The 20045-nt window shown below is 39.7% G+C and overlaps 1 protein-coding gene across 1 annotated transcript; it reads right to left on the bottom strand.

Moving 5' to 3' along the window:
• Nucleotides 1–520: 520 nt before the first annotated feature.
• Nucleotides 521–19691, bottom strand: usp38 (ubiquitin specific peptidase 38). Its single transcript, XM_017464809.3, has 11 exons — nucleotides 19555–19691; nucleotides 16393–17121; nucleotides 15413–15548; nucleotides 14578–14707; nucleotides 12984–13085; nucleotides 12317–12475; nucleotides 7711–7904; nucleotides 7500–7593; nucleotides 5971–6077; nucleotides 4327–5602; nucleotides 521–2378 (listed from the first exon to the last, which is right to left on the bottom strand). The coding sequence occupies exons 2-11, from the start codon at nucleotides 17072–17074 to the stop codon at nucleotides 2208–2210; spliced, it is 3051 nt and encodes a 1016-aa protein (XP_017320298.1). The 5' UTR covers nucleotides 17075–17121; nucleotides 19555–19691; the 3' UTR covers nucleotides 521–2207.
• Nucleotides 19692–20045: the final 354 nt, after the last annotated feature.

Genomic DNA, 20045 nt, shown 5'->3' with positions numbered 1-20045 from the left:
AGTTCATACTGTCAAAATGACCAGCCAGAAGTTAATAATCTCTGTATTTACGCAAGATGTCCTGCTGTGATGCATTTGTAAATCAGTGTAAACATTCTCCGTAGTGACATTATAATTGCATGTTTAGTTTATGTGTAACTATACAGGTAATAAAGTCTAGACTAGTCTGGCCCCAAGCACTTTTTTTTTTTAAGAATAAGTACATCCTGCTTTCCATAAGACAAAACTCAGTCTAGGTGCAGTTTGTAATTTTGTCAACTATAATAATCACACAACTGTGATGTCCATTATTGCCATGCAGTAGTAGACCCAGGTCATTTCTTCCTTTCAGACAGTTTGCATGGCTGTGAAAAATAAAAACCTGTTCCTTTAACACATAAAGGATCACATAAAACACCATATAAGTTAGAAAATATCAGCCATTATCTCGTTAATAAACGACCGATACGGATTTTAAAAGTAGCGCCATACACATTATATTCATTTTAAATATGTGTACATTAAATACAGCAGCCGTTGCTAATCAATGAACCTTTACTGTTAGAGGAGGAAAAAAACAAAAAACATCAACTATTAATACTACATAGCTACACAAGGCTTGTTTTGTAATCAGGTAAAATCTTAAAATGTGTATCAAAGGCATATAAAATCAGTTTAAAATCGGCGAGAGAGAGAGAAAAAAAAATCTCCCTGAAAGCCAAAAAAACCCAACAATATAAACAGGGATATTGTGAAAACTGACCCCAAAACAAATTTGGCATGCAAGACAATCTCTTCACACACACACACACACACACACACACACACACACAGGTGTTTTTTTTTTGTTTGTTTGTTTGTTTTTGTTTTAATTATTAATGTTATCCCAGTATAATTCAGTGATATTTTTTTTTCCTGCTATTTTAAAAGTATAGCTTCGATTCCACAATGGAATCAAAATCAGTATTGCACCCTTCTGTGTAAATGTATTGCAACACGTCAGGTGATCTGTTTATGGGCACAAACCCGACGGACAGGTAGACAAACACTCGTTCAAGTATGACGCTCCGAAGTCTGAGTGGAGCGTGACTGCTTACATGTTGGAAACAAAACAAAACAAGTATATATATATATATATATATATATATATATATATATATATATATATATATATATATATATATATATATATATATATATATATATATATATATATAGCTCAAATCTGAGTTCTTTATAGAGGTTAATGCAATCAGAATCAGTTTGGATCGCATAAGACGGCAAATGGTACATCTGACGATTACAGGACCATGAATGGATCGGTCTCAACCCGTTAAAAAAAAAATAAAAAAGGGACCTTCGTGGCACATTCATAAACAATGCGCAAATATTTAATAAAGGAACAGCTGAGGATTTATGTAATGTAATGTAACGCAAAAACCCTGTGACTTTACAAACAAACGTTTCCACATAAAAGAAAGAAGACAGAAGAGCACTCAATTATCATTATAGCTCGAGAGGGTTTAGATAATGTTTTTTCATCTTTCGTATTGAAAAGTGTGTAGTTACTGCATCTACTTATTACCGGAGCACTGGCGCTTAAGCGACGGGGCTCCATTTGCATTTTAAAGCACTATGAAGCACCATTTCAATACGTTTTTTTTAAACCCAAATGTGACAGCTGAATGTATTATTTCAATGCACTCAAACTAATCAAATTCGCATTTATAAGACTTATGAAGCCCTAATGCACACCTTCGAGGGATTTCACCGTGTTATGAATGTGCTGTTATTAAAAACCATCTGATTAATTATGAGTTTTACAAATAATATTTAAAATGTCAATTCGCAGGGATAATTACAGGTTGTTCTCCCTTCTCTCTTTCATGTAAATACACAAGTACCCAAAACAAGATAAAAATCTCTAAGACGTAAGCGCTTCGTAAAAATCCTCCGGCGTTTACTCTAGAAAAGGATTTATGCGACGTGTTACGAAGGCGCTTTACGTGATATAATAAAGTGTTACCAGAAAGTGCTTTCGTGAACACTTTGTGAGACGGCTTAAAGGGAAAAAAAAAAAAAAAAAAACAGTGATCTGTACGCGAAGGAAAGCTTGTGAGGTGGTTTCGAGTTATTGAGAATTTCTGCATGTTGGATTCAGACAGAAGGAGGTCCAGTGTTGAGTGTTTGAGTCCAGTGTTCTGTTCGAGTCGGAAAGTGTACCACTCTCAGAAGACCAGTCTGCTGACAGTGCTGAAGCCACCTCCTCCTCCACCTCCTCCTCCTCCCGAGGGCCCACAGCTTCCCGGGGGCTCGTTGTCATCCGAGCCGTTGGGTCGAAACGAGCAGGAGGCCGAGGAGGCCTGGAGAGCCCGGGCCCTGGCGTTAAGCTCCTGCTCCTGAAAGAAAGAAAAAAAAACAACAACAGACACACATGGTTAAAGGCTTACCAAGGCATGACTGTAAGGTACTAAGCAAGAAAAACAACACAGTGGGGTGTGCTTTTATAAAAACAGAGGTGGGATGTAGTTACCACCCTGGAGTAGATTATTTTCCTTTAACAGACCACCACAAAGTGTCGTGTTCCTCTTACATCACCTCAGTTTGCCAAAGATCAGGTTTTTATTTATCAAAGAATGACATCATATATAGTTATATTTAAATGACAATATCCTCACAAGACAGTTAGAGAATGTATACAGAACCATAATCTGTCCAAAATTCAGCTGTCTTTCTCCACGATAGATGACAGACAGATAGATAGATAGATATGTATGGTGTTTCACAGTTGTCAGTAATTGCATATTTACAAAGTGCACCCATATGGTAGGCTTAAACTAGGTGTACTTAATAAACTGCTGACAGGGTGTACAGCTGGAAGATCAGACCAATCAGATTTAAAGATCAATTTGCAAATCAACCAGTAATGCCAGGATATTGTTACCTCACAAGCCTTACTGTCTACAAGAAATCATACAAACACTCAAGCTCATTGGTTTTTATAAAATGGTGGGATTTTGGCAAGCTTGGTCGTCATCGTCATGCAGGACAATGTCAACATAAAAGATGAAGTAAAGTAAATCTCACAGGCACGCCAAGACTGCACATTTATTACACAGTGTATAATGTAAGCAAGTAACAGAATCAAACCTGCCAGTTCACTCTTTTTACGTGCCGAGAGCACGGAAATGCGGAGTTGGGTGTAACGCGTTACTGTAATCTAATGACTTTTTCTGAGAACACAGTAGTGTAATGCATTGCATTTTAAATTGATGTAATTTGATTACAGTTACTGATGTCAATAAAATGACATTACGAATTTATTGTTAAGGAAACAATATTAATTAAATTGCATTTTGAGAAGAAATCATGTTTTGTGCGGTTGCCAGGGGTGTAACCTGGTCCGGGCATTGGGGGCTGTATCCCTGAAGATTTTTTCTTCAGCCCTGAATAATCCTCCACTTGGAGCGGTTTGTCACTACGTAACTGAACGACAGTAAAAGAAGACGGCCGTGTTGTAATTTTATATCTTCAGTGAACGGAGGCGAGACCGATCAGACAGGGTTTACAGGAAAATACGTGGAAATACTCGTGTCTTATTGGCTGACAGTCTCTCAATTCTGCCAAAAGCTAGCTCACGGTCAGTGTGAGGGAAAATTAGTAAAGGGGTTGAAACTGAAACACTAGCATCCTCGCATTCTGAGCAGGAAAACGAGGTGTGTAAACGTCTATATGAGTTCCAGTTTACGTGAACATGATATGAGCAGTGCATAAGGAAAGACCATGTATTTTGCATGGCACTGTAGCAGCTAAACCCATACAGTGATAGCTTAGATCTGCCTCCCCTTGGCTAGCGACACCAAACTGGCCTAGATAGAAAAGTTTTAGATTTTATCGGTCTGGTAATCCTACAAACAGTGACGACACCCGAGACATGTATTATGATAAATCCAATTTTTTCTGATCATGTCATACATTGACGTTGTATTTTTGTAGGTTTGATAGCTTTTGAAAGTAACGTGAAAGTAAAGTAATTAGTAATCTGATTACTTTTTACATGCAGTAATCAGTAATGTAATCAGATTACAATTTTAAAAGTAAAATCTCGTTTGTTTTTTTTTTTTTGAGTAACTTACCAAACACTGCTGAAATGTGACGCAGCAGGGAATAACGACAGCTTCGAAAGGTTTTAGAACAAATCAGAACAAATCCCCAGTACCTCCCTCTAGTGGTAGGTATGTATGAACGTAACCAGCGTGTTGACAGCTCAATCACACCACACTCTGGCCACTTTTTTTGCCACTGTTAAAAGAGCGTTTTCTACTGTGTCCTAAAGAATCCTCTCACCTGTAAGAAGAGTTTGTTGTCTTTGGTGATGGCATCCATTAGATCTTTTTGAAGAGGTGGCTCCCCACTGAACCTCGAGCCATTAACGGTAGCTCTTGAACCCCCAGCCTGTCCTCCAACTTCTTCCTGTTTCCTGTAAATCAGCACGTAGGCCGTGTCCTTGGGGAAGCGGCTCGTTATGTTCTGCACGGACTGGAAGTTAGTAAAGGTCACTCGGCTGTCGTTGAACAGGAACCAGTCCCTGGAGTCTTGCCCTGCACACTCCAGAACTTCCTGCGAAGCTGTCGAGCCCTCTGAAAGGCCGACCCCGGAATCTGATTCCGGACTCTTAAAAGAGGGACTGGCTGACGCAACGCTCACGTTCCTGCCGTACGAGTAGTAGTGGCCGCTCTCTGAGGACATCCCAGAATGCATCACGACCGAACACAGGACGTAAGGTACACACCGCACCCCTGAACCCCAGTCCCTTCTCCCGCTGTCCGTTAAGTCTTCGTCTTCCTCCTCTTTCTCTTTATGAGAAGGTTTTAGCTTCTTGGCTAAGTTCTCGCCATTCTCTGGGGAGTCCATTTGCACCGATGGCGACGATGATGATGGTGATGGTGATGATGATGATGATGATGAGGAAGTGCTGTGCTGGTGGATGGGCAGGTGCATGTGCAGCGGGATGCCTACGTTGTCCAGAATTTTGCGCCGCACGTGGCATGTCGCATCATATGAGAAGCGTAAAAGAGTGAGGATGAGGTACTCGGGGGCAGTCACCACGTGTATGGCCCTTTCCGCCCGCTGAAGCGAGCCGCAGCGTTCACAAAAGTAACAATTCTCCTCCTCCAGGATCTCCGGGGCCAGGAAATACTCGAGCAGATCTGACAGGGACAGCACTGCCTCCGTCTTGGGTCTCTCCTCGCTCCGCTCATCCTTTACAGTGCCTTCAGAGATCTCACTGCCGCCGTTTACTGCCCCCTGGTGGAACTGCGCGGTCGAGGAGCCCATAATGCCGGACGGGCAAAAAGCCAGAGAAAGATCAGTAAACGGTTCCTCTTTCTCAGAAAGACTATGGCACTGTAGGCAGCGGATGCCCGTGGAGAGCCGCCCGCCGAACATCCGCTCCACCAGAGTCTGTCCATCACCTTCAGTGTCCACCGGTGTAGTCTGAGAATGAGACGGGGTGCTGGTCACATTCTGAGCTTTCGCATCATCGGTACCCTCAACGTCAGAGGACACGGTCTTAGGTTTGGCAGTCTGGAGAGCTCGGAGAGTCTTTTCCTCCTCGTGTAGCCTTAATAACACAAAACAAGTGAATAATACAAGCATCCATACATCAACAGATTTCAGAAACTATGAAACTAGATACTGGAGTATTCTAGAGAACAGAGAAAAACAACACACAAAAAAAACATTTAAAAAATCTAAACTGGTGAACCTCTCATGCATCACGATTTAAGCTTTCATACGATGTATGAAAATACGCCAAGAACCTGACGTTTATTATTGCTCATTTGCCTTATTAAAAGCTTCCAACAGATCAGGATTACAAAGGCTAATATTGCGATCGAGATATTAACATACAGTAGATACTCATAGTATCGAAAGAAAGGTATATACTCAGGACAACATATGTCATGCAAAAAAACGCATTAGACGTACCTGTCTAAAAGAAAGCGGAGGTATTCACTACAGTCCTGCTGGGAGCCCACCGTGAACCAGGGTGGCCGAGACGCTTCGAGAAAGCTCCTCGGTGCATACGCCGCTCGCTGGGGTAGAAACAATTTCATTAAAACAGTGAAAATAACAAGCATTTATTAGTAACTTTATTAGTAATGGTCGTCCAGCGTCGCTTTGATTGGCTAATAAAAACAGACATTTCAGTTTATGGGACACTTTATATACAAGGGCTTTTAAATGAACAATTAAAGTACATCCCATGTCAGGCAGATGATCTGTCTGTTCATTAACAAAGGAAAAAGGACGTGTATTACCCTTGCATCTGCCTACGACAATAGCAACTTAATACATCATACGCATAATTTCATTCTGTGTGAATGTGTTTAACAAAATGTCCCAGCATAAGAGACCTTTCACCAACGTCTATGATTATTAAATCTGCATTTATCTCGTATACTCTCATTTCTTAGAAGGAATTCCATTTCAATTCAATGCAGGCATTTTATCGGCTCATTTAGAACGCAATATGAGTATCATCTTTGGCTATTCATAAAAATGAAAAATAAAATAAAAATACTACTAATACTACTAAAAGCATACACTATTTAAAAAAAAAACCCTGCACAAGAAATCCACTAATATGTACGAGAGACATTTCTGCTGCAGCGTATTAAAGTCTTGACATGACTATTAAATATGGTTAAGTTTTACTGCAGTAATACAGTAATAAATTAAAACGACATTCAATTTTAACCGATTCTGTTAAAGACGTACATCAAAATGGTAAAAGCGGCATCGATAACACTGGAGGCGAGACTCGAGTGTGCTGAAAAGTTTCCGTCCGGATCCGACGTGCTAGGCTTTAATACAAAACACCTTTACCACATCTTCCAGACAATTTACTAAAGACGCTACTGCATACGTTGTACACGGTGGCAATAAAACAATACATCCCTGGCAAATACCATTTACAATAAGGATCATTTTTTGAATAAGGTCTTTCGGATGAGACGTTAAACCGAGGTCCTGACTCTCTGTGGTCATTAAAAATCCCAGGACATGTATCGTAAAAGAGTAGGGGTGTAACCCCGGTGTCCTAGTGAAATTCCCCCAATAGCCTTTTTCCATCATGGCCCCATAATAATCCCCATCTCTGAATTGGCGACATCACTCTATCCTCTCCACTAACAGATGGTGTGTGGTGGGCGTTCTGGAGCACTATGGCTGCCGTCACATCATCTAGGTGGATGCCACACACTAGTGGTGGTTAAGGAGACCCCCCCTTCCCACACCCCCCATACAATGTAAAGCGCTTTGAGTTTCTACGGAAAAAAAAAAAGCACTATATAAATGTAGGAATAATTATTATTATTTTTCAATTTAAAACCGATCAAGAGTGTGCATGAAAATATGTGTTTTCACATTTAAAAAAAAAAAAAAAAAAAACACCACCACCTTTTTAAAGAAACAGAGGTAAATCTACAGGGATGAAGAGGTGGAAGCCCACAAACCTGAGTATGCGCCAAGAAAGCAAAGAGAAGCTGTAGTTTCTTCATCAGCGTATTAGAGCCGTTCAGGTTCAGGGATAATACGTTCCGTCTGAAACTGCAGACAACACGGGAACTTTACACGAGATCGACTATTCTGGAAACTACGGAACCCGAAATGTATTTTTCCACACGTTAACACTTGTAACACGGTGTAAAGTAAAAGCGAACTCACTCTGTAGCCATGAACAGCATCTGAATGATACTGTTCAGGTAACAGGTGTTGCCCAAGTTCACGAGTCCCGTCTTCCCGGTCTCCGATTTGCCCGTAAGCCTCAGCAGACCAGAGACGAAAGAGTTTGACTGCGAGGTCCAGGCACTTTGGTTCAGCACATACTTGATCTTCTCTTCACTGGGTTTAGGGAGTTCCTGGAACAATACAAAGGTTTCAGTAAATAAAAAACGCCACAGCTGTATCTTTAATATACAGTACGTGATACAGGGTCGGCTGTGATAGGAAAATAATCAACGACGCGACGGTGCGATGCAGTCAAAGGTCAAGCGGAGGTATTCCCACCACCCTGAAGATGATTATTTTCAAATAACAGCATGTTCAACAGTGCTTCATTTCTATTATATAATAGCAAGTTACGCATTATACATTATATGGTTACACAACGCATTATAACGGTTGCTCTTCAGTAGTTTTCATACAACGCCAAAGACGGTCATTTTAACCGATTTTGGAGCTCTATGGAGCTCATAGGGTTTAGGTCGATAAGTCCCCAGAAACCTTCGTTTATTCAATTAAATACATTTATATTTCCATATTCTTAAGGTATGGTGAACCTGTACTTACAATATTAAACCTCTGTTTGCATCATTTTAAAACGCAGATCGTTTTGCATTGCTTATGATCCAGAAATAAAAAGGAATCTTTTCAGTCATCATGTGTCATTCAACATCATTTACATTTTGTTCAAAACATTGTGAAAATGGAACCGGATCGAACACACGAAGCCAATACTGCGAAGGGAATCGCGACCGGAGTCTATCTTTACGCCCCTTGCATCTGAGGTCCTGGAAAATCCGCAAAAACAAGCTCGTTCGTGAGATCGTTTATGCTACAGTCCTTCCCTCGCCAACCTCTCTTGACGCTAATAAGGCAAAAAAATAAATAAATAAAATTTCACATTTTCATGTTATCAAGAAACCGCAAATCTCTTATGTATTGAGGACATGTTGGAAAACTTAGTCATAGCTTTTACTCCGACTGATAGAACGCTCTGACACTGAAGGCTCCTTCCAGAAAAGTTAATTAAATTAAACTACTCCTGACAGAAAACTTCATAACAACAATTACACACATCAGATCTGGGAATTCAAAAGCACTTTAGTATAATGCAATGTATATCAACAATAGTAATAGTATTAAGGATTAATAAATTATTTCCTCTCTTTATTATTAATAAAACCTACTACATGACAAAGACACCATCATCTTCAGTCTGAGAGCTTCCCTGAACTCTGCATGCTGCCATGTTCTGTCCTCCCACACACAGCTATAGTAATCATGACAATTATGTGATAATTATGTTATGTACTCATTATCAGCCCCATTATGGGCAGAAGCAGGTGGATCAGAGCAGGGTGTACACTATTGTTGTGTAAATCATCCGTTTTTGATCTGCTACACCCTGGTTTATTGGGGTAGAAAGTTTGCTGAAAAGATTTGGTGTGAAAAAGAGTATTATAAGATCTTATAGGAGCAAGATGGAGAAAGTACGAGGTTACAAGCCATGTTTAGTGGTCAAACGTACCACTGACGTATCTAGTAATAGCTAAAGGTTTGGCTTGCGAAACAGAATATTTGAGTACGCAGTGTTCGAATGTAAGGAAATAACACTATCTGAATCTGTTTAGAGCTCCAAGTATCCGTTTTTATATTCAGATTAATACCCAAAGTGGGTGTGGCCTGTGCCCAACTAGCTATAAAATACTAACAGTGCTGTTTCTATTCGTATCCGTTACTATAGAATATATCTATATGTATAATCTAATAATCAATGAGTTAACAAAGCATAATCGATATGCATGCTAGAAGCATAATCAATAACTAGAAGTATAATCAAAAACTACATTCTGATCAAACTATATCCTTTGTGTGTACCGAGTTAGAAGAATCCTGTGTTTTTCTGCAGAGAAACTGCTTTTGTCAGTGTACAATCTTGAGGCTCGATATCAAGTGTCGAGTTAGGACAAGGCTGCAGGAAAGGAGGGCAGATATCGAGAAAGGGAGCTTTGATCAGAGGAAGAAAAAGGACAACGCTGACTTAGTGAAACTTTTTTTTTTTTTTTTTTAAATAAATAACTGATTCTACACCACAAGTATAAAACAGCTTTGAGCAGAAGTAATTAAATGTGGCAAAGGGGCCGAGTTGTTTTTTTGTTCGTTTGTTTCTAAAGAAAAAAGGTAAAACCACACCTAAGATGAGCTCATTAGCTCAGAAAGGTTTTTCGCCTTTTATCTAGCCGTCAGTGCAGACCAGTGTTGCCAACTTAGAGACTTTTCAGACCCCTTTAGTGACTTTTTAAAAAAAAAAAAACGCCCAACAACAAATCTAGTGACTTTTTTGACAAACCTTCGCAACTTTCCAAATGTCGCCAGTACTGTCCTGCAAGCACGAGGTCTGGCTTTCCCGCTGCACTCTCACCTCTCTCGGCGTCTGCTCTGTTCGGTGAGAGGCTGAGAGCCAGAGATTTAACAATGCCATGGATAACTAGACGCGCCCTTCCTCCCAATTTACATCATTCGTAGGCGAGTGCTTAGAACGCAAGACGAATGGATTGCAACATGTTTTACATGTAAAATAGTCCACGTTATTACAGCCTAGTTCTCTTGTTCGAAGTAGTTATAGCCTTCATAAACATTTTTGATCATTCATGTTCCACACCTGTCCGTTATATAGGGTGCGTTGCACCAATAAGGATTCATCTTAAATCTAGATTAAATCAAGGTTTAGCTAATAATTCTGTTGCACCAAACTTTAACCCTTGTTTAAAAGTAAGCAGGCTTCCATTTAAACCATCACTTTAATCCTGGATTTAATCTCACAGTAAACCTGTGAGATTAACTATATTCTTGTTGCTCCATCACTTTAAACTCAGATTTAAATTTCAGTTAGGGATTCGATTTAAACTTGCTATTTAGGAGGTTTAAATTGTCAAAATGGCAGCACTTATTTGGTGGACTGGAGAAAATGAAAGAGTTCCTCGCAGAAAAATAAGGGACTGTCTCAACCCTGTTGAGTTTTAGAATGTTGCTGAACAGGTACCGATTCAGCGAGGAAACTGTGATTAGATTAAATTAAAAAATTGAACCTGCAATTAGACATGGCAGTGACTGAAATGCAGCCATGCCACCCATGCTCCAGCTTTTAAAAGCCTTGCGCTTTTACACTATTATTTGTTTCCAAATGGTGGATGGGGACCCCTTTGGAGTACATAAATCAACTGAGCAGAATTGTTAGAAGAGTACTAGGGGCAATTGCAGCCTTGAAAAATCTGTTTATAGGATTTGCCCCAACAGGAGAAACATCTGCTGGATTTTATAGAAGAGCTGGTTTTCCTGGAGTTATAGGAGCAATTGACTGTACTCGCATTCCCATTGAAAACCCAGGTGGAGAAAACGGAGAGCTGTATCACAACACCACCGGTGGGAGATGTGTCCCTTCTCTCCTGTGCTGCATCTTTTTCCACTTTCAATTTGAGGTTTTTCCAGCAGGCTTTCACATTATTAACATCTCACTTGTCTTTAATCCCCACAGAAGCATTGAAATCAGCGGTTAGCTAGACCTAGACATCTTCTTTCTATTTAATTGTCATGTTATCTCTCCTTTTGTCTTCGATTTTTGTTCCATTAATTGATATAATACATTTTTCATGGATTGTAAAATCTGAGCTTTTAATACGCTGCGCCATTTTCTCAGCCTGTATCGGTTATGCGAATGAGCGGTTAATAACGGCAGTTGTTTTGGTTTAATTCAACGTTTAAAGTTCACGAGCCTTTTGCAGTCAATCAAGTAGAAGTGAAAGAGTTACCATTGGAGAATTCATATATTTCCACGTTTATGAAACCCGTATGCGCTGCCGCAACGTTGTCAACGGCGGAGGAAATTAAACCTCCGTAGATGGAGGTTTTAATCGTAGGTCCGAATTCTAATCCCCGATTTGTTAATCTGTGTTTAAAATTAAGTGGTGCAACACAACTCGATTTAAAATAAAGCCCAAATCAACAAATCGTAGATTAGCTCTAAACACTGCTTAATTTTATCCTTATTGGTGCAATAGTGCATAGTTTTGGAACTATGTTGGTGCATAGTGCTGGTGCACCACATAGTTGGTGCATAGTTTTATAAAAGTCATAAAAAAGTTTTTTTGTTTTTTTAAATAAAATCATAAACGTTATGAAAAGTAATTTAAAAAAAGTACAAAAACAAAAAAGAAAAAAAAATCTATCCATTCATTCATAAAAGCATATATATATATATATATATATATATATATATATATATATATATATATATATATATATATATATATATATATATATATATATATATATACACACACACATACATATACACACACACACACACACACACACACACATACATATACACACACACACACACACACACACATATATATACACACACACACACACACATATATACATTCTTTGGACATCCATAACTCCTGGAAGTTTTTTGACTTTGGTCGGAGAGAATTTTCCAGCACGTTACATCCGCAGTGCAATGGGATTAGTCAGGATTTCTCACCTTAATGACTTCGAGGATGTTGTCGTAGAGGTCGGGGAAACCAGAGTACTGGTACATCATGCAGTGGATGAGCTCACTGAACTGCAGCAGGAAGGCTTTGCTGGTAGGGAGGCCATCGCTCTGCAAAGACTGCACCAGGGGTACCACGTGGGGGACCACCTGTCTCACCAGGAAACGTACATTCATTATTATTCCTAATTGCTGCTATAGTCATGAAGAACTTAAATCACAATCTGCTCCTTCCGAACACCCTTTCAATGCACGTCGTACGGGTTTTTACACCTGTACACTGCAATGATTTATAATCCCAGTACACGGGGTCATTAAATCTACATCCAGATCTCAGTAAAGCCGTGACATGGCAATGTCTACTGTTTAAAGCACTATTCGAATAAAACTGAAAGAAACGTTTAATGCAAACTTTGATGAATGCTTAATATGCACGCTCATCTAATTAGTTCAAGGCTGTGTACCATCATTAAGGCATCAATTAAAATCACTAACCGACACTAACCCCCCCAATAGTAATATACAAATAGTTATACAATTATTTGAGTTTTAATCAACCAAGAAGGTCGGTAGACTTGCATTTACTTCAATGCAATCAGCAAATTTCACACATTACTCAAGTGAAAGAATTCGGTAGAGGGTCGTGTGATGGTCTTACCAAGTGGAAGGCTTCTGGTGAGTGCTGGAAGCTCAGCAGCATGTGAGAGAGGACCGCTAACGCTCCCTGTCTCACTATAGGGTACCACAGACGATTAAAGACCTACAGATGAAAAATGCAGGTATCCATAAGTAAGAAAATAGACAACAGAGACTGGTTGGAGCGGCTGTGGATCAGGTGGTAGTGCGGGTTGTCCACTAATCGTAGGGTTGGCGGTTCGATTCCCAACCCACATGACTCCACATGCCGAAGTGCCTTGCATGGCAGCTCTGCTACCATTGGTGTGTGAGTGTGTGTGTGTGTGAATGAGACACAGTGTAAAGCGCTTTGTAGAACCGCTAAGGTTAAAAAAGTGCTATATAGGTGCAGATCATTTACAACAGACTATCTATTGCTAAATTTGCTGTGCAAGTACAAGATTATGATAAAACATCAACAATAGACAATTAGTTTCACAGCAAACAGAACAGAACGCTAATTCAGCACTGTCTAAATTCCATGTGAATATAAACTTTTAGTTGCCAGTCACTGCCTTAAAGCGCACCTGTTAGGGTTTTGAAACGTGCCTAATTTTGTTTTAAAGGTCTCATACAATAGATTTACATGCATCCGAGGACAAAAAAACACTTTAACGTGCTCATTATTTAAACTGCAGCATTACCCACCCCACCCCCCCCCCCCCACCCCGTGTCACAAACGACTCGTTCAATGATCCGTTCTAAAGGATTCATTCTAAACTCCTCTTTTCAGAGAGCATACTCTGCTCTTATCGGTCAGATGTCCCAGTCTGTTGTGATTGGTCTACCGCTGTCAGCATGTGTGGAAAAGGAAACGCCCACTACCATAACGAGCATCACCACCACGAGCAGCCGATGAAGACCAGAGTCGGGGCTTTTTGTTACAAACCTACGTAGGTTAGCATAGGAAATAAGTCTGGAATCACTAACGACTCGTTTCAGCTGTTCAGAATCGATTCCTTCTTTTGGGAGTCGATAACCTTGGGAGTCTAAACTGCGCTTTGATTTTTGAAACTTTGCAGACGTTTTTACATTCACAAACAGCTCTAGAACACACTACATGAAAGGTAATGTCTGAAAAACCATAAACAGGTGCACTTTAAAACATTTCCACATATTGGTAGAGATGGGCTAGTGCCAAACATGGCATCCAGTAGACGGCACGTCAGGTCCAGAACATCGGTCCAGGCATCACAGTCGAACAGGAATGTTTAGCAATTTCACGCACAGCACTGTTAAACAAACCGACGAGCTCCGTTTCTCTTTAAAACTTTCCGCAGAGGTCTAGAACAGGACACAAGCGTGCGATTTGAGACACAGTGATAGTTTAATTCAGTCATGGACACAGTCCCACAGTGCTACGATCAGTCCGTACAGGATTTCGCAGAGGTTTTTTTATGATCGTCAGGGACAAAAATACTCGATTTTGCTGCGGCTTTTGAAAAAAATTTGCGAAGCAACTTGCGGAATTTTTCATGCTTTTTTTTTTGCGGAAAACTACTTGAATCTAGTACAGGTACATAACGCATCGTGTGCAGGGTTTACACAAAACCCTGTCCCTCCGAGCCTGTACTTACCAGTTCGATTTTAAGCACGGTGACATCGATGAGGATGGTGAACTTCTGCACAGCAGCCAGTCCCTTCAAAAGAGCAATAACCCAAGTGTCTACGTGATTGGCCAGCGGCCATGAGAGCCAATCGATCATCCTGTAGAACAGACAGAGAGAAGAAAAAATAAATAAATAAATAAAAAAGAGAGAGAGAGGGAGTTTGTCAAAATCAGAACAGCATTCAATGGCAATACTAACAAGACAAAACAAGCAGCGATGACAGAACAGTCACATACAAAAGCCTGACAACCTCCTGACCTCTGCGTATAACATCAACAGCCACAATACAGCAGCTATTCAAAGAGTTCGTGAACCTGATTTGACATTTTCTGCACTTTTGTAAGCAGGACCATCTTTTTAATGTCAATTTAACCCCAACAGCTCACTGCAGAATGTTTACAAAAGACTCCACTCAACTCCTGGTAGAATACACCTAAAAAACATAATAATAATTATAATAATAATAATAATAATAATAATAATAAGTGTGTCTGTGAGAAGTGATCTGAAGATAAAATACAGTCATGCATTCACGGTTTCCTAAGACGATGCTGCTAACATGCTATACACACAATATGTGAGCCATTTCCTCCATTTCTCATGCGCCTCCCCCCACGGCATGACAGAAAATCCAATCTACTTCTAGTCCATTTCAAAGTTTTCCAGAAGGTTACTCTACATGGATGTTTTTGGATAATGTGGTCAGCATTTCTGTATTCACGCTGCACAACACTATGCTGCACTGTTGCTAGGAGAGAAACAGTTGGACAGAGCAGGAAATGGAGCGAGCGTCAGAGCCGACCTGCTGAGCGCCTGGGTCATGCTGGCGTCTTTGACGTTTTGGTCAGTGGTGAGGCTCTTGATGAGGACTGTGATCATCTGCAGAGGGATGTGCTGCACCAGACTGGCCAGAGCGATGGACGGCTCACAGGATGAATCTGCAACCAACCAACCAACACACACACGATTCTATATAACCAAGCGTTACAACGTAGTGTTTAAATCTCCACTCTCATTGGTCAGTAGATGTTGATTAGTTTTCTCTAACAGCAGCTCAGACAGTCGTTCCGGTTTCAAAGCAGATCGCAGGTTTCTGATACACCGCATCGGATACTTTTACACCAAATCAAATGTATTAACCAACCGGTCTAGTAGCTCTTGTTGCCAATTCATACACCTCAAATCCCCGCAACATAAAATTCAAAATATTAAGGAAGCTATCGAAGGAAAACTATTTCCGACACGTGACCTTGACACTGTTTGGCTCAGTTTCTAACTGATCTAAAATCTGATCAGTTCTAACTCGTTCTTCATGAGAATCTCGGACAGAGACGTGAGACGGATCGATACACGGATGGTGAAAACTGCAGCTAGACAAAAATTGGTCTTGACTTCCTGGACAGGAATATGTAAGTAATATCTCTGTATGACAAACAGGAAGGAACCTTGACGGTGTTTGGATCAATTTCAAAATCTGCTGTTTGTAATAATAACCAATCGTTCTTGCGATATTGCTCTAACAAGAATCTCGGATGGATGGACAACTTAAAAACATAATGCTATTAACAGAAGACGAGGGAAACACACAGTTACTGTGAAACTGATACGACTGACAGGAAGTATGCAAGCTATAATTGGTATATAATATATATATATATATATATATATATATATATATATATATATATATATATATATATATATATATATATATGATCTTGCATCCTGCTCCATTTGTTCGTCTGATAAAAAAATAAATAAAATGTTGCTCTAGCCCCTGACCTGTTGAGGAGATAATAGCGAACACTTCCTGCAGTGAGGGCAGAAGCGTGGCCGGCTCCGCCTTCCAGATGCCCTGCAGCAACGCAGCCACGCAGCCCACCTGCCCTACGTAGCGCCTCAGCTCCGCCTCCTCGGCCGCCGGACACTGGAAATGCGCAAACGTGCGCACCAGCTGCTGGCAGAGCGGCACAGCGGCTTTGTTGCGTGACACACACTGGGGGAAGTCGCTGAGCAGTGTGGCGAGCTTGCTGCAGAACGCGGCGTCGGGTCGCTCACACACCATGCGTAGGACCTCGGTCTGTAACGTCGGCGCCAGCTCGAGCACGGCCGGGCAGCTGATGAGAAGCCGCAGACAACCATGCAGGAAGTCCAGTATGGCCGGATCGCGGCGGTCTAGAGGGCCGTAGCCGTGATGCAGCAGTTCCACGACGTAGTCCTTACTCAGGAAGCGGGCGAACTCATCACGGTGGTAGCGTGCGTACGCCTCCTGCACCTGGAGGCCCACCTGCCGCTGGAAGGCGTCCTCGCCGAGCAGAATGAGGCGTGCAGTGAGCTGATACAGGGCCTGACACTGCTCCTGCGTCACCTCTTTCTCAGCCGCCTCCACCACCATCTTCACTATGGCCCGCTTTACGGGGATCGGGTGAGACGAGCTCACCAGACCTTCCAGAATCTTATCCATTATGGAGCGCTAATGCACCATGGGGAGGCTGGAGAGGAAAGAAACAGCTGTGTGGAGAAAATGTGCACCGGGATAGAGGTTAAAAATAAAGAAAAATACTGTTTACTCCAACTAAAGCTGCTATCATCAGCAATAACAACACAAAACCTTTGTAAATGATAAACGCAAGAGTGATGACACAAACACCAATCTGTAGAAGCATCTATATCTACCCATCTCTTATACACACACATACATACATACATAAATACATACACACATATACATACACACACATATATACATATACATATACATTATATATATATATATATATATATATATATATATATATATATATATATATATATATATATATATATATATATATACACACACACACGCATTTTATTTATATATTATATATATATAAAATGTATGTGTGTATATATATATACATACACAAATTATATATACACATACATTTTATTTATTTATTAGTGTTTCTGCATTATTTTTTTTATGGATGCACAAAATCACAGAATTAAACTACAGTCCTAAATTAATAATAAAATCTCACTTTCACTGCACCTTGTGGTTTCTGTTACTCACTGCCTTTAGACATATTACTTTACTTGTGTTTACTTTTGATCGTAGTGTATTAATTAGACATTACAGATCTGCGCGTCTACACCGCGCGTGATCAGCAACGAGGCCTCGTTACTAACACATCACTTCCGTTATAATAAACAACATAATTTACACTACAAGCGCACAAACACAACATATAATGACAAGAAGCTTAAATTAAACTAAATCTTTTAAGCAGTTTGCACCAGTTTCCCCTGCCCCTTGCACACAGTGGAGCATTTTGGATATAAACATAAGTTGGTGCTCGTGCAGCACTGTTTGATCTCCATGGTGTTTAATATAAAATGCCCCCCTGCCTTTCTTAATTTCTTCCACGGTCACGTGACGATTTCGCCTCCGTCCGTTGGTAACTGAGGTCACGTTGGGAATAAAACGTAACACTGACAGAAAGTAAACTGAAGAAAGTCATTATCGGTACCTTTTTAAAATCCACACACTAGACGGTAGAGTACATAATGCATAGTGTAAGTGTACAGTATTTCTTTTGGGACACAACTTTAGTATTTACTCTCCAAAGCATGTCTTCTGAAAAGAAGTAACGTAATGAGTAAATCTCCCCCATGCCGCGCGCAGACCGACAGATCGATAACGAGATTCGTTGAAAACGATTTTCATAATCGATTATTATCGATTACTTGTTGCAGCTCTAATTTATTTCATTTATTACTGTTTACTGCTCTTTACTGTAGGTTTGAGGTTAATTGGCAACAGGTCAGTAACATGATCGGAATCTTTTGATGATATTATGTACTGTAGATGATGAGATCTTCATAGTCTTGGCAATTTTACATTGAGAAACATTATTCTGAAATTGTTCCACAGTTTTCCACAGATTGGTGAATCTCTCCCCATCTACACTTCTGAAAGACTCTCTAAGATAGTCTTTTAATACCCAATCACGTTACTGACCTGTTGCAATTAACGTGCAGCTGATTCTTTTTACTAACACTTACTTTTCCAGCCTTTTGTTGGCCCGTCCCAACTTTTTTTAAACGTGTTACGGTTATCAAATTTAAAATAACCTTATTTTTTCCTTAAAATAGTACATTTTCTCAGTTTAAACATTTGATATGTTTCCTGTGCTCTGTTGTGAATAACATATGGGCTAATGAGATTTGCAAATCATTGCATTCTGTTTTTATTTACGTCCCAACATTTTTTGGAATTGGGGTTATATATATATATATATATATATATATATATATATATATATATATATATATATATTATACACACGTCATTTTATTTTATATTACCTCACATATTTCCATACTCTTCCTTTGCCTTAGTATATTTTATTTACAGTCCATTTTTAAATAAACACTTAGGTGTGTGGAAGATGATGATCATGTATCAAAGCTACAATTGTTAGCAGTTTAGCTTAGCTAGCAGCTTATACAGCAATCAATGACGAACACCGATCAATACTCTTTAAAGTATTTGCCATGAGGACTGTTTGGAATATTGCATTAAAATGTAATGATAAATATTTAGTGCCTCTTGGACTCATTGATATAAATCAACTAACCAGATCTGATTTTTTAAAAGATCCAAACAAAGCCCTCATGCCTTGTCACACGGACAACGACATTTAACTACCCATTTTCCGATAAACCCGCACCCTGAGCTCGGATTGGCCAGCGATTCATTCCACCAATCAGAAAACTTGTAAGAATATTAAACTAGCCAATCCCAGCGCAGTAGGCGGGATTTGTCCGAATACAGGTAGGAACTAAATGAAGCTACAGGCAGGCCGAGACTACACTGACTTAACAGAATTTTAACCAGACTAACGTTTCTTTCTTTTTTTCAACTTCCGTAAATAAACCGAATAAACAACGGAAACTCACCGAAAGGCGTCATTACACAATCCCTGAATAATATCTAACGACCCGCTTCATAAATAAATCTAATCCAGTTTTATTTTAACGCGGTGTTTTGATTCTCCTCTGGTTCTACAATCAGCTGATGAACACCAACGTCATCATTCTGCGTCATCAAAACAGGACCCTCGTATAGCTCTCTAAAATAGTGCCTTTTTTCACAAGCGAAATTAAATGATTGAAAAAGAAATATTAATTAAGGAATATTAAATTAAATAGTTCACATTATTAAATTTAACTTTTTTCATTTTTATAAGCGTAAAAGGGAACAACCTGTGGTGTGTAAGGAATAGTACATTGAACAAGTTTTTCATTTTTAGATTAGCATATTGTTTATTGTATTGCAGTATTGTTTATTTCATTGTATAGTGATTTTTACATTATATGATTTATTTCATATTCTGTAACTCTTTCCAGGTCAAAATACAGTTTTGATAACTCTGTTAATAGTTTGTGAA

Source organism: Ictalurus punctatus, chromosome 3 (assembly GCF_001660625.3).
Source record: "Ictalurus punctatus breed USDA103 chromosome 3, Coco_2.0, whole genome shotgun sequence".
Lineage (NCBI taxonomy): Eukaryota > Metazoa > Chordata > Actinopteri > Siluriformes > Ictaluridae > Ictalurus > Ictalurus punctatus.
Note: the sequence above shows the minus strand (reverse complement) of the source record. Positions and strands in the feature narration are given on the sequence as shown.

Excerpts from the sequence above, each read along its gene's own strand:
- usp38 (XM_017464809.3), bottom strand. The coding sequence starts at position 17,074 with ATGGATAAGATTCTGGAAGGTCTGGTGAGCTCGTCTCACCCGATCCCC. Across the intron at positions 6,078-7,499 it reads CTTTCTTGGCGCATACTCAG|CGAGCGGCGTATGCACCGAG; the intron begins GTTTGTGGGCTT and ends TTTCTACCCCAG. Across the intron at positions 2,379-4,326 it reads ACAACAAACTCTTCTTACAG|GAGCAGGAGCTTAACGCCAG; the intron begins GTGAGAGGATTC and ends TCTTTCTTTCAG.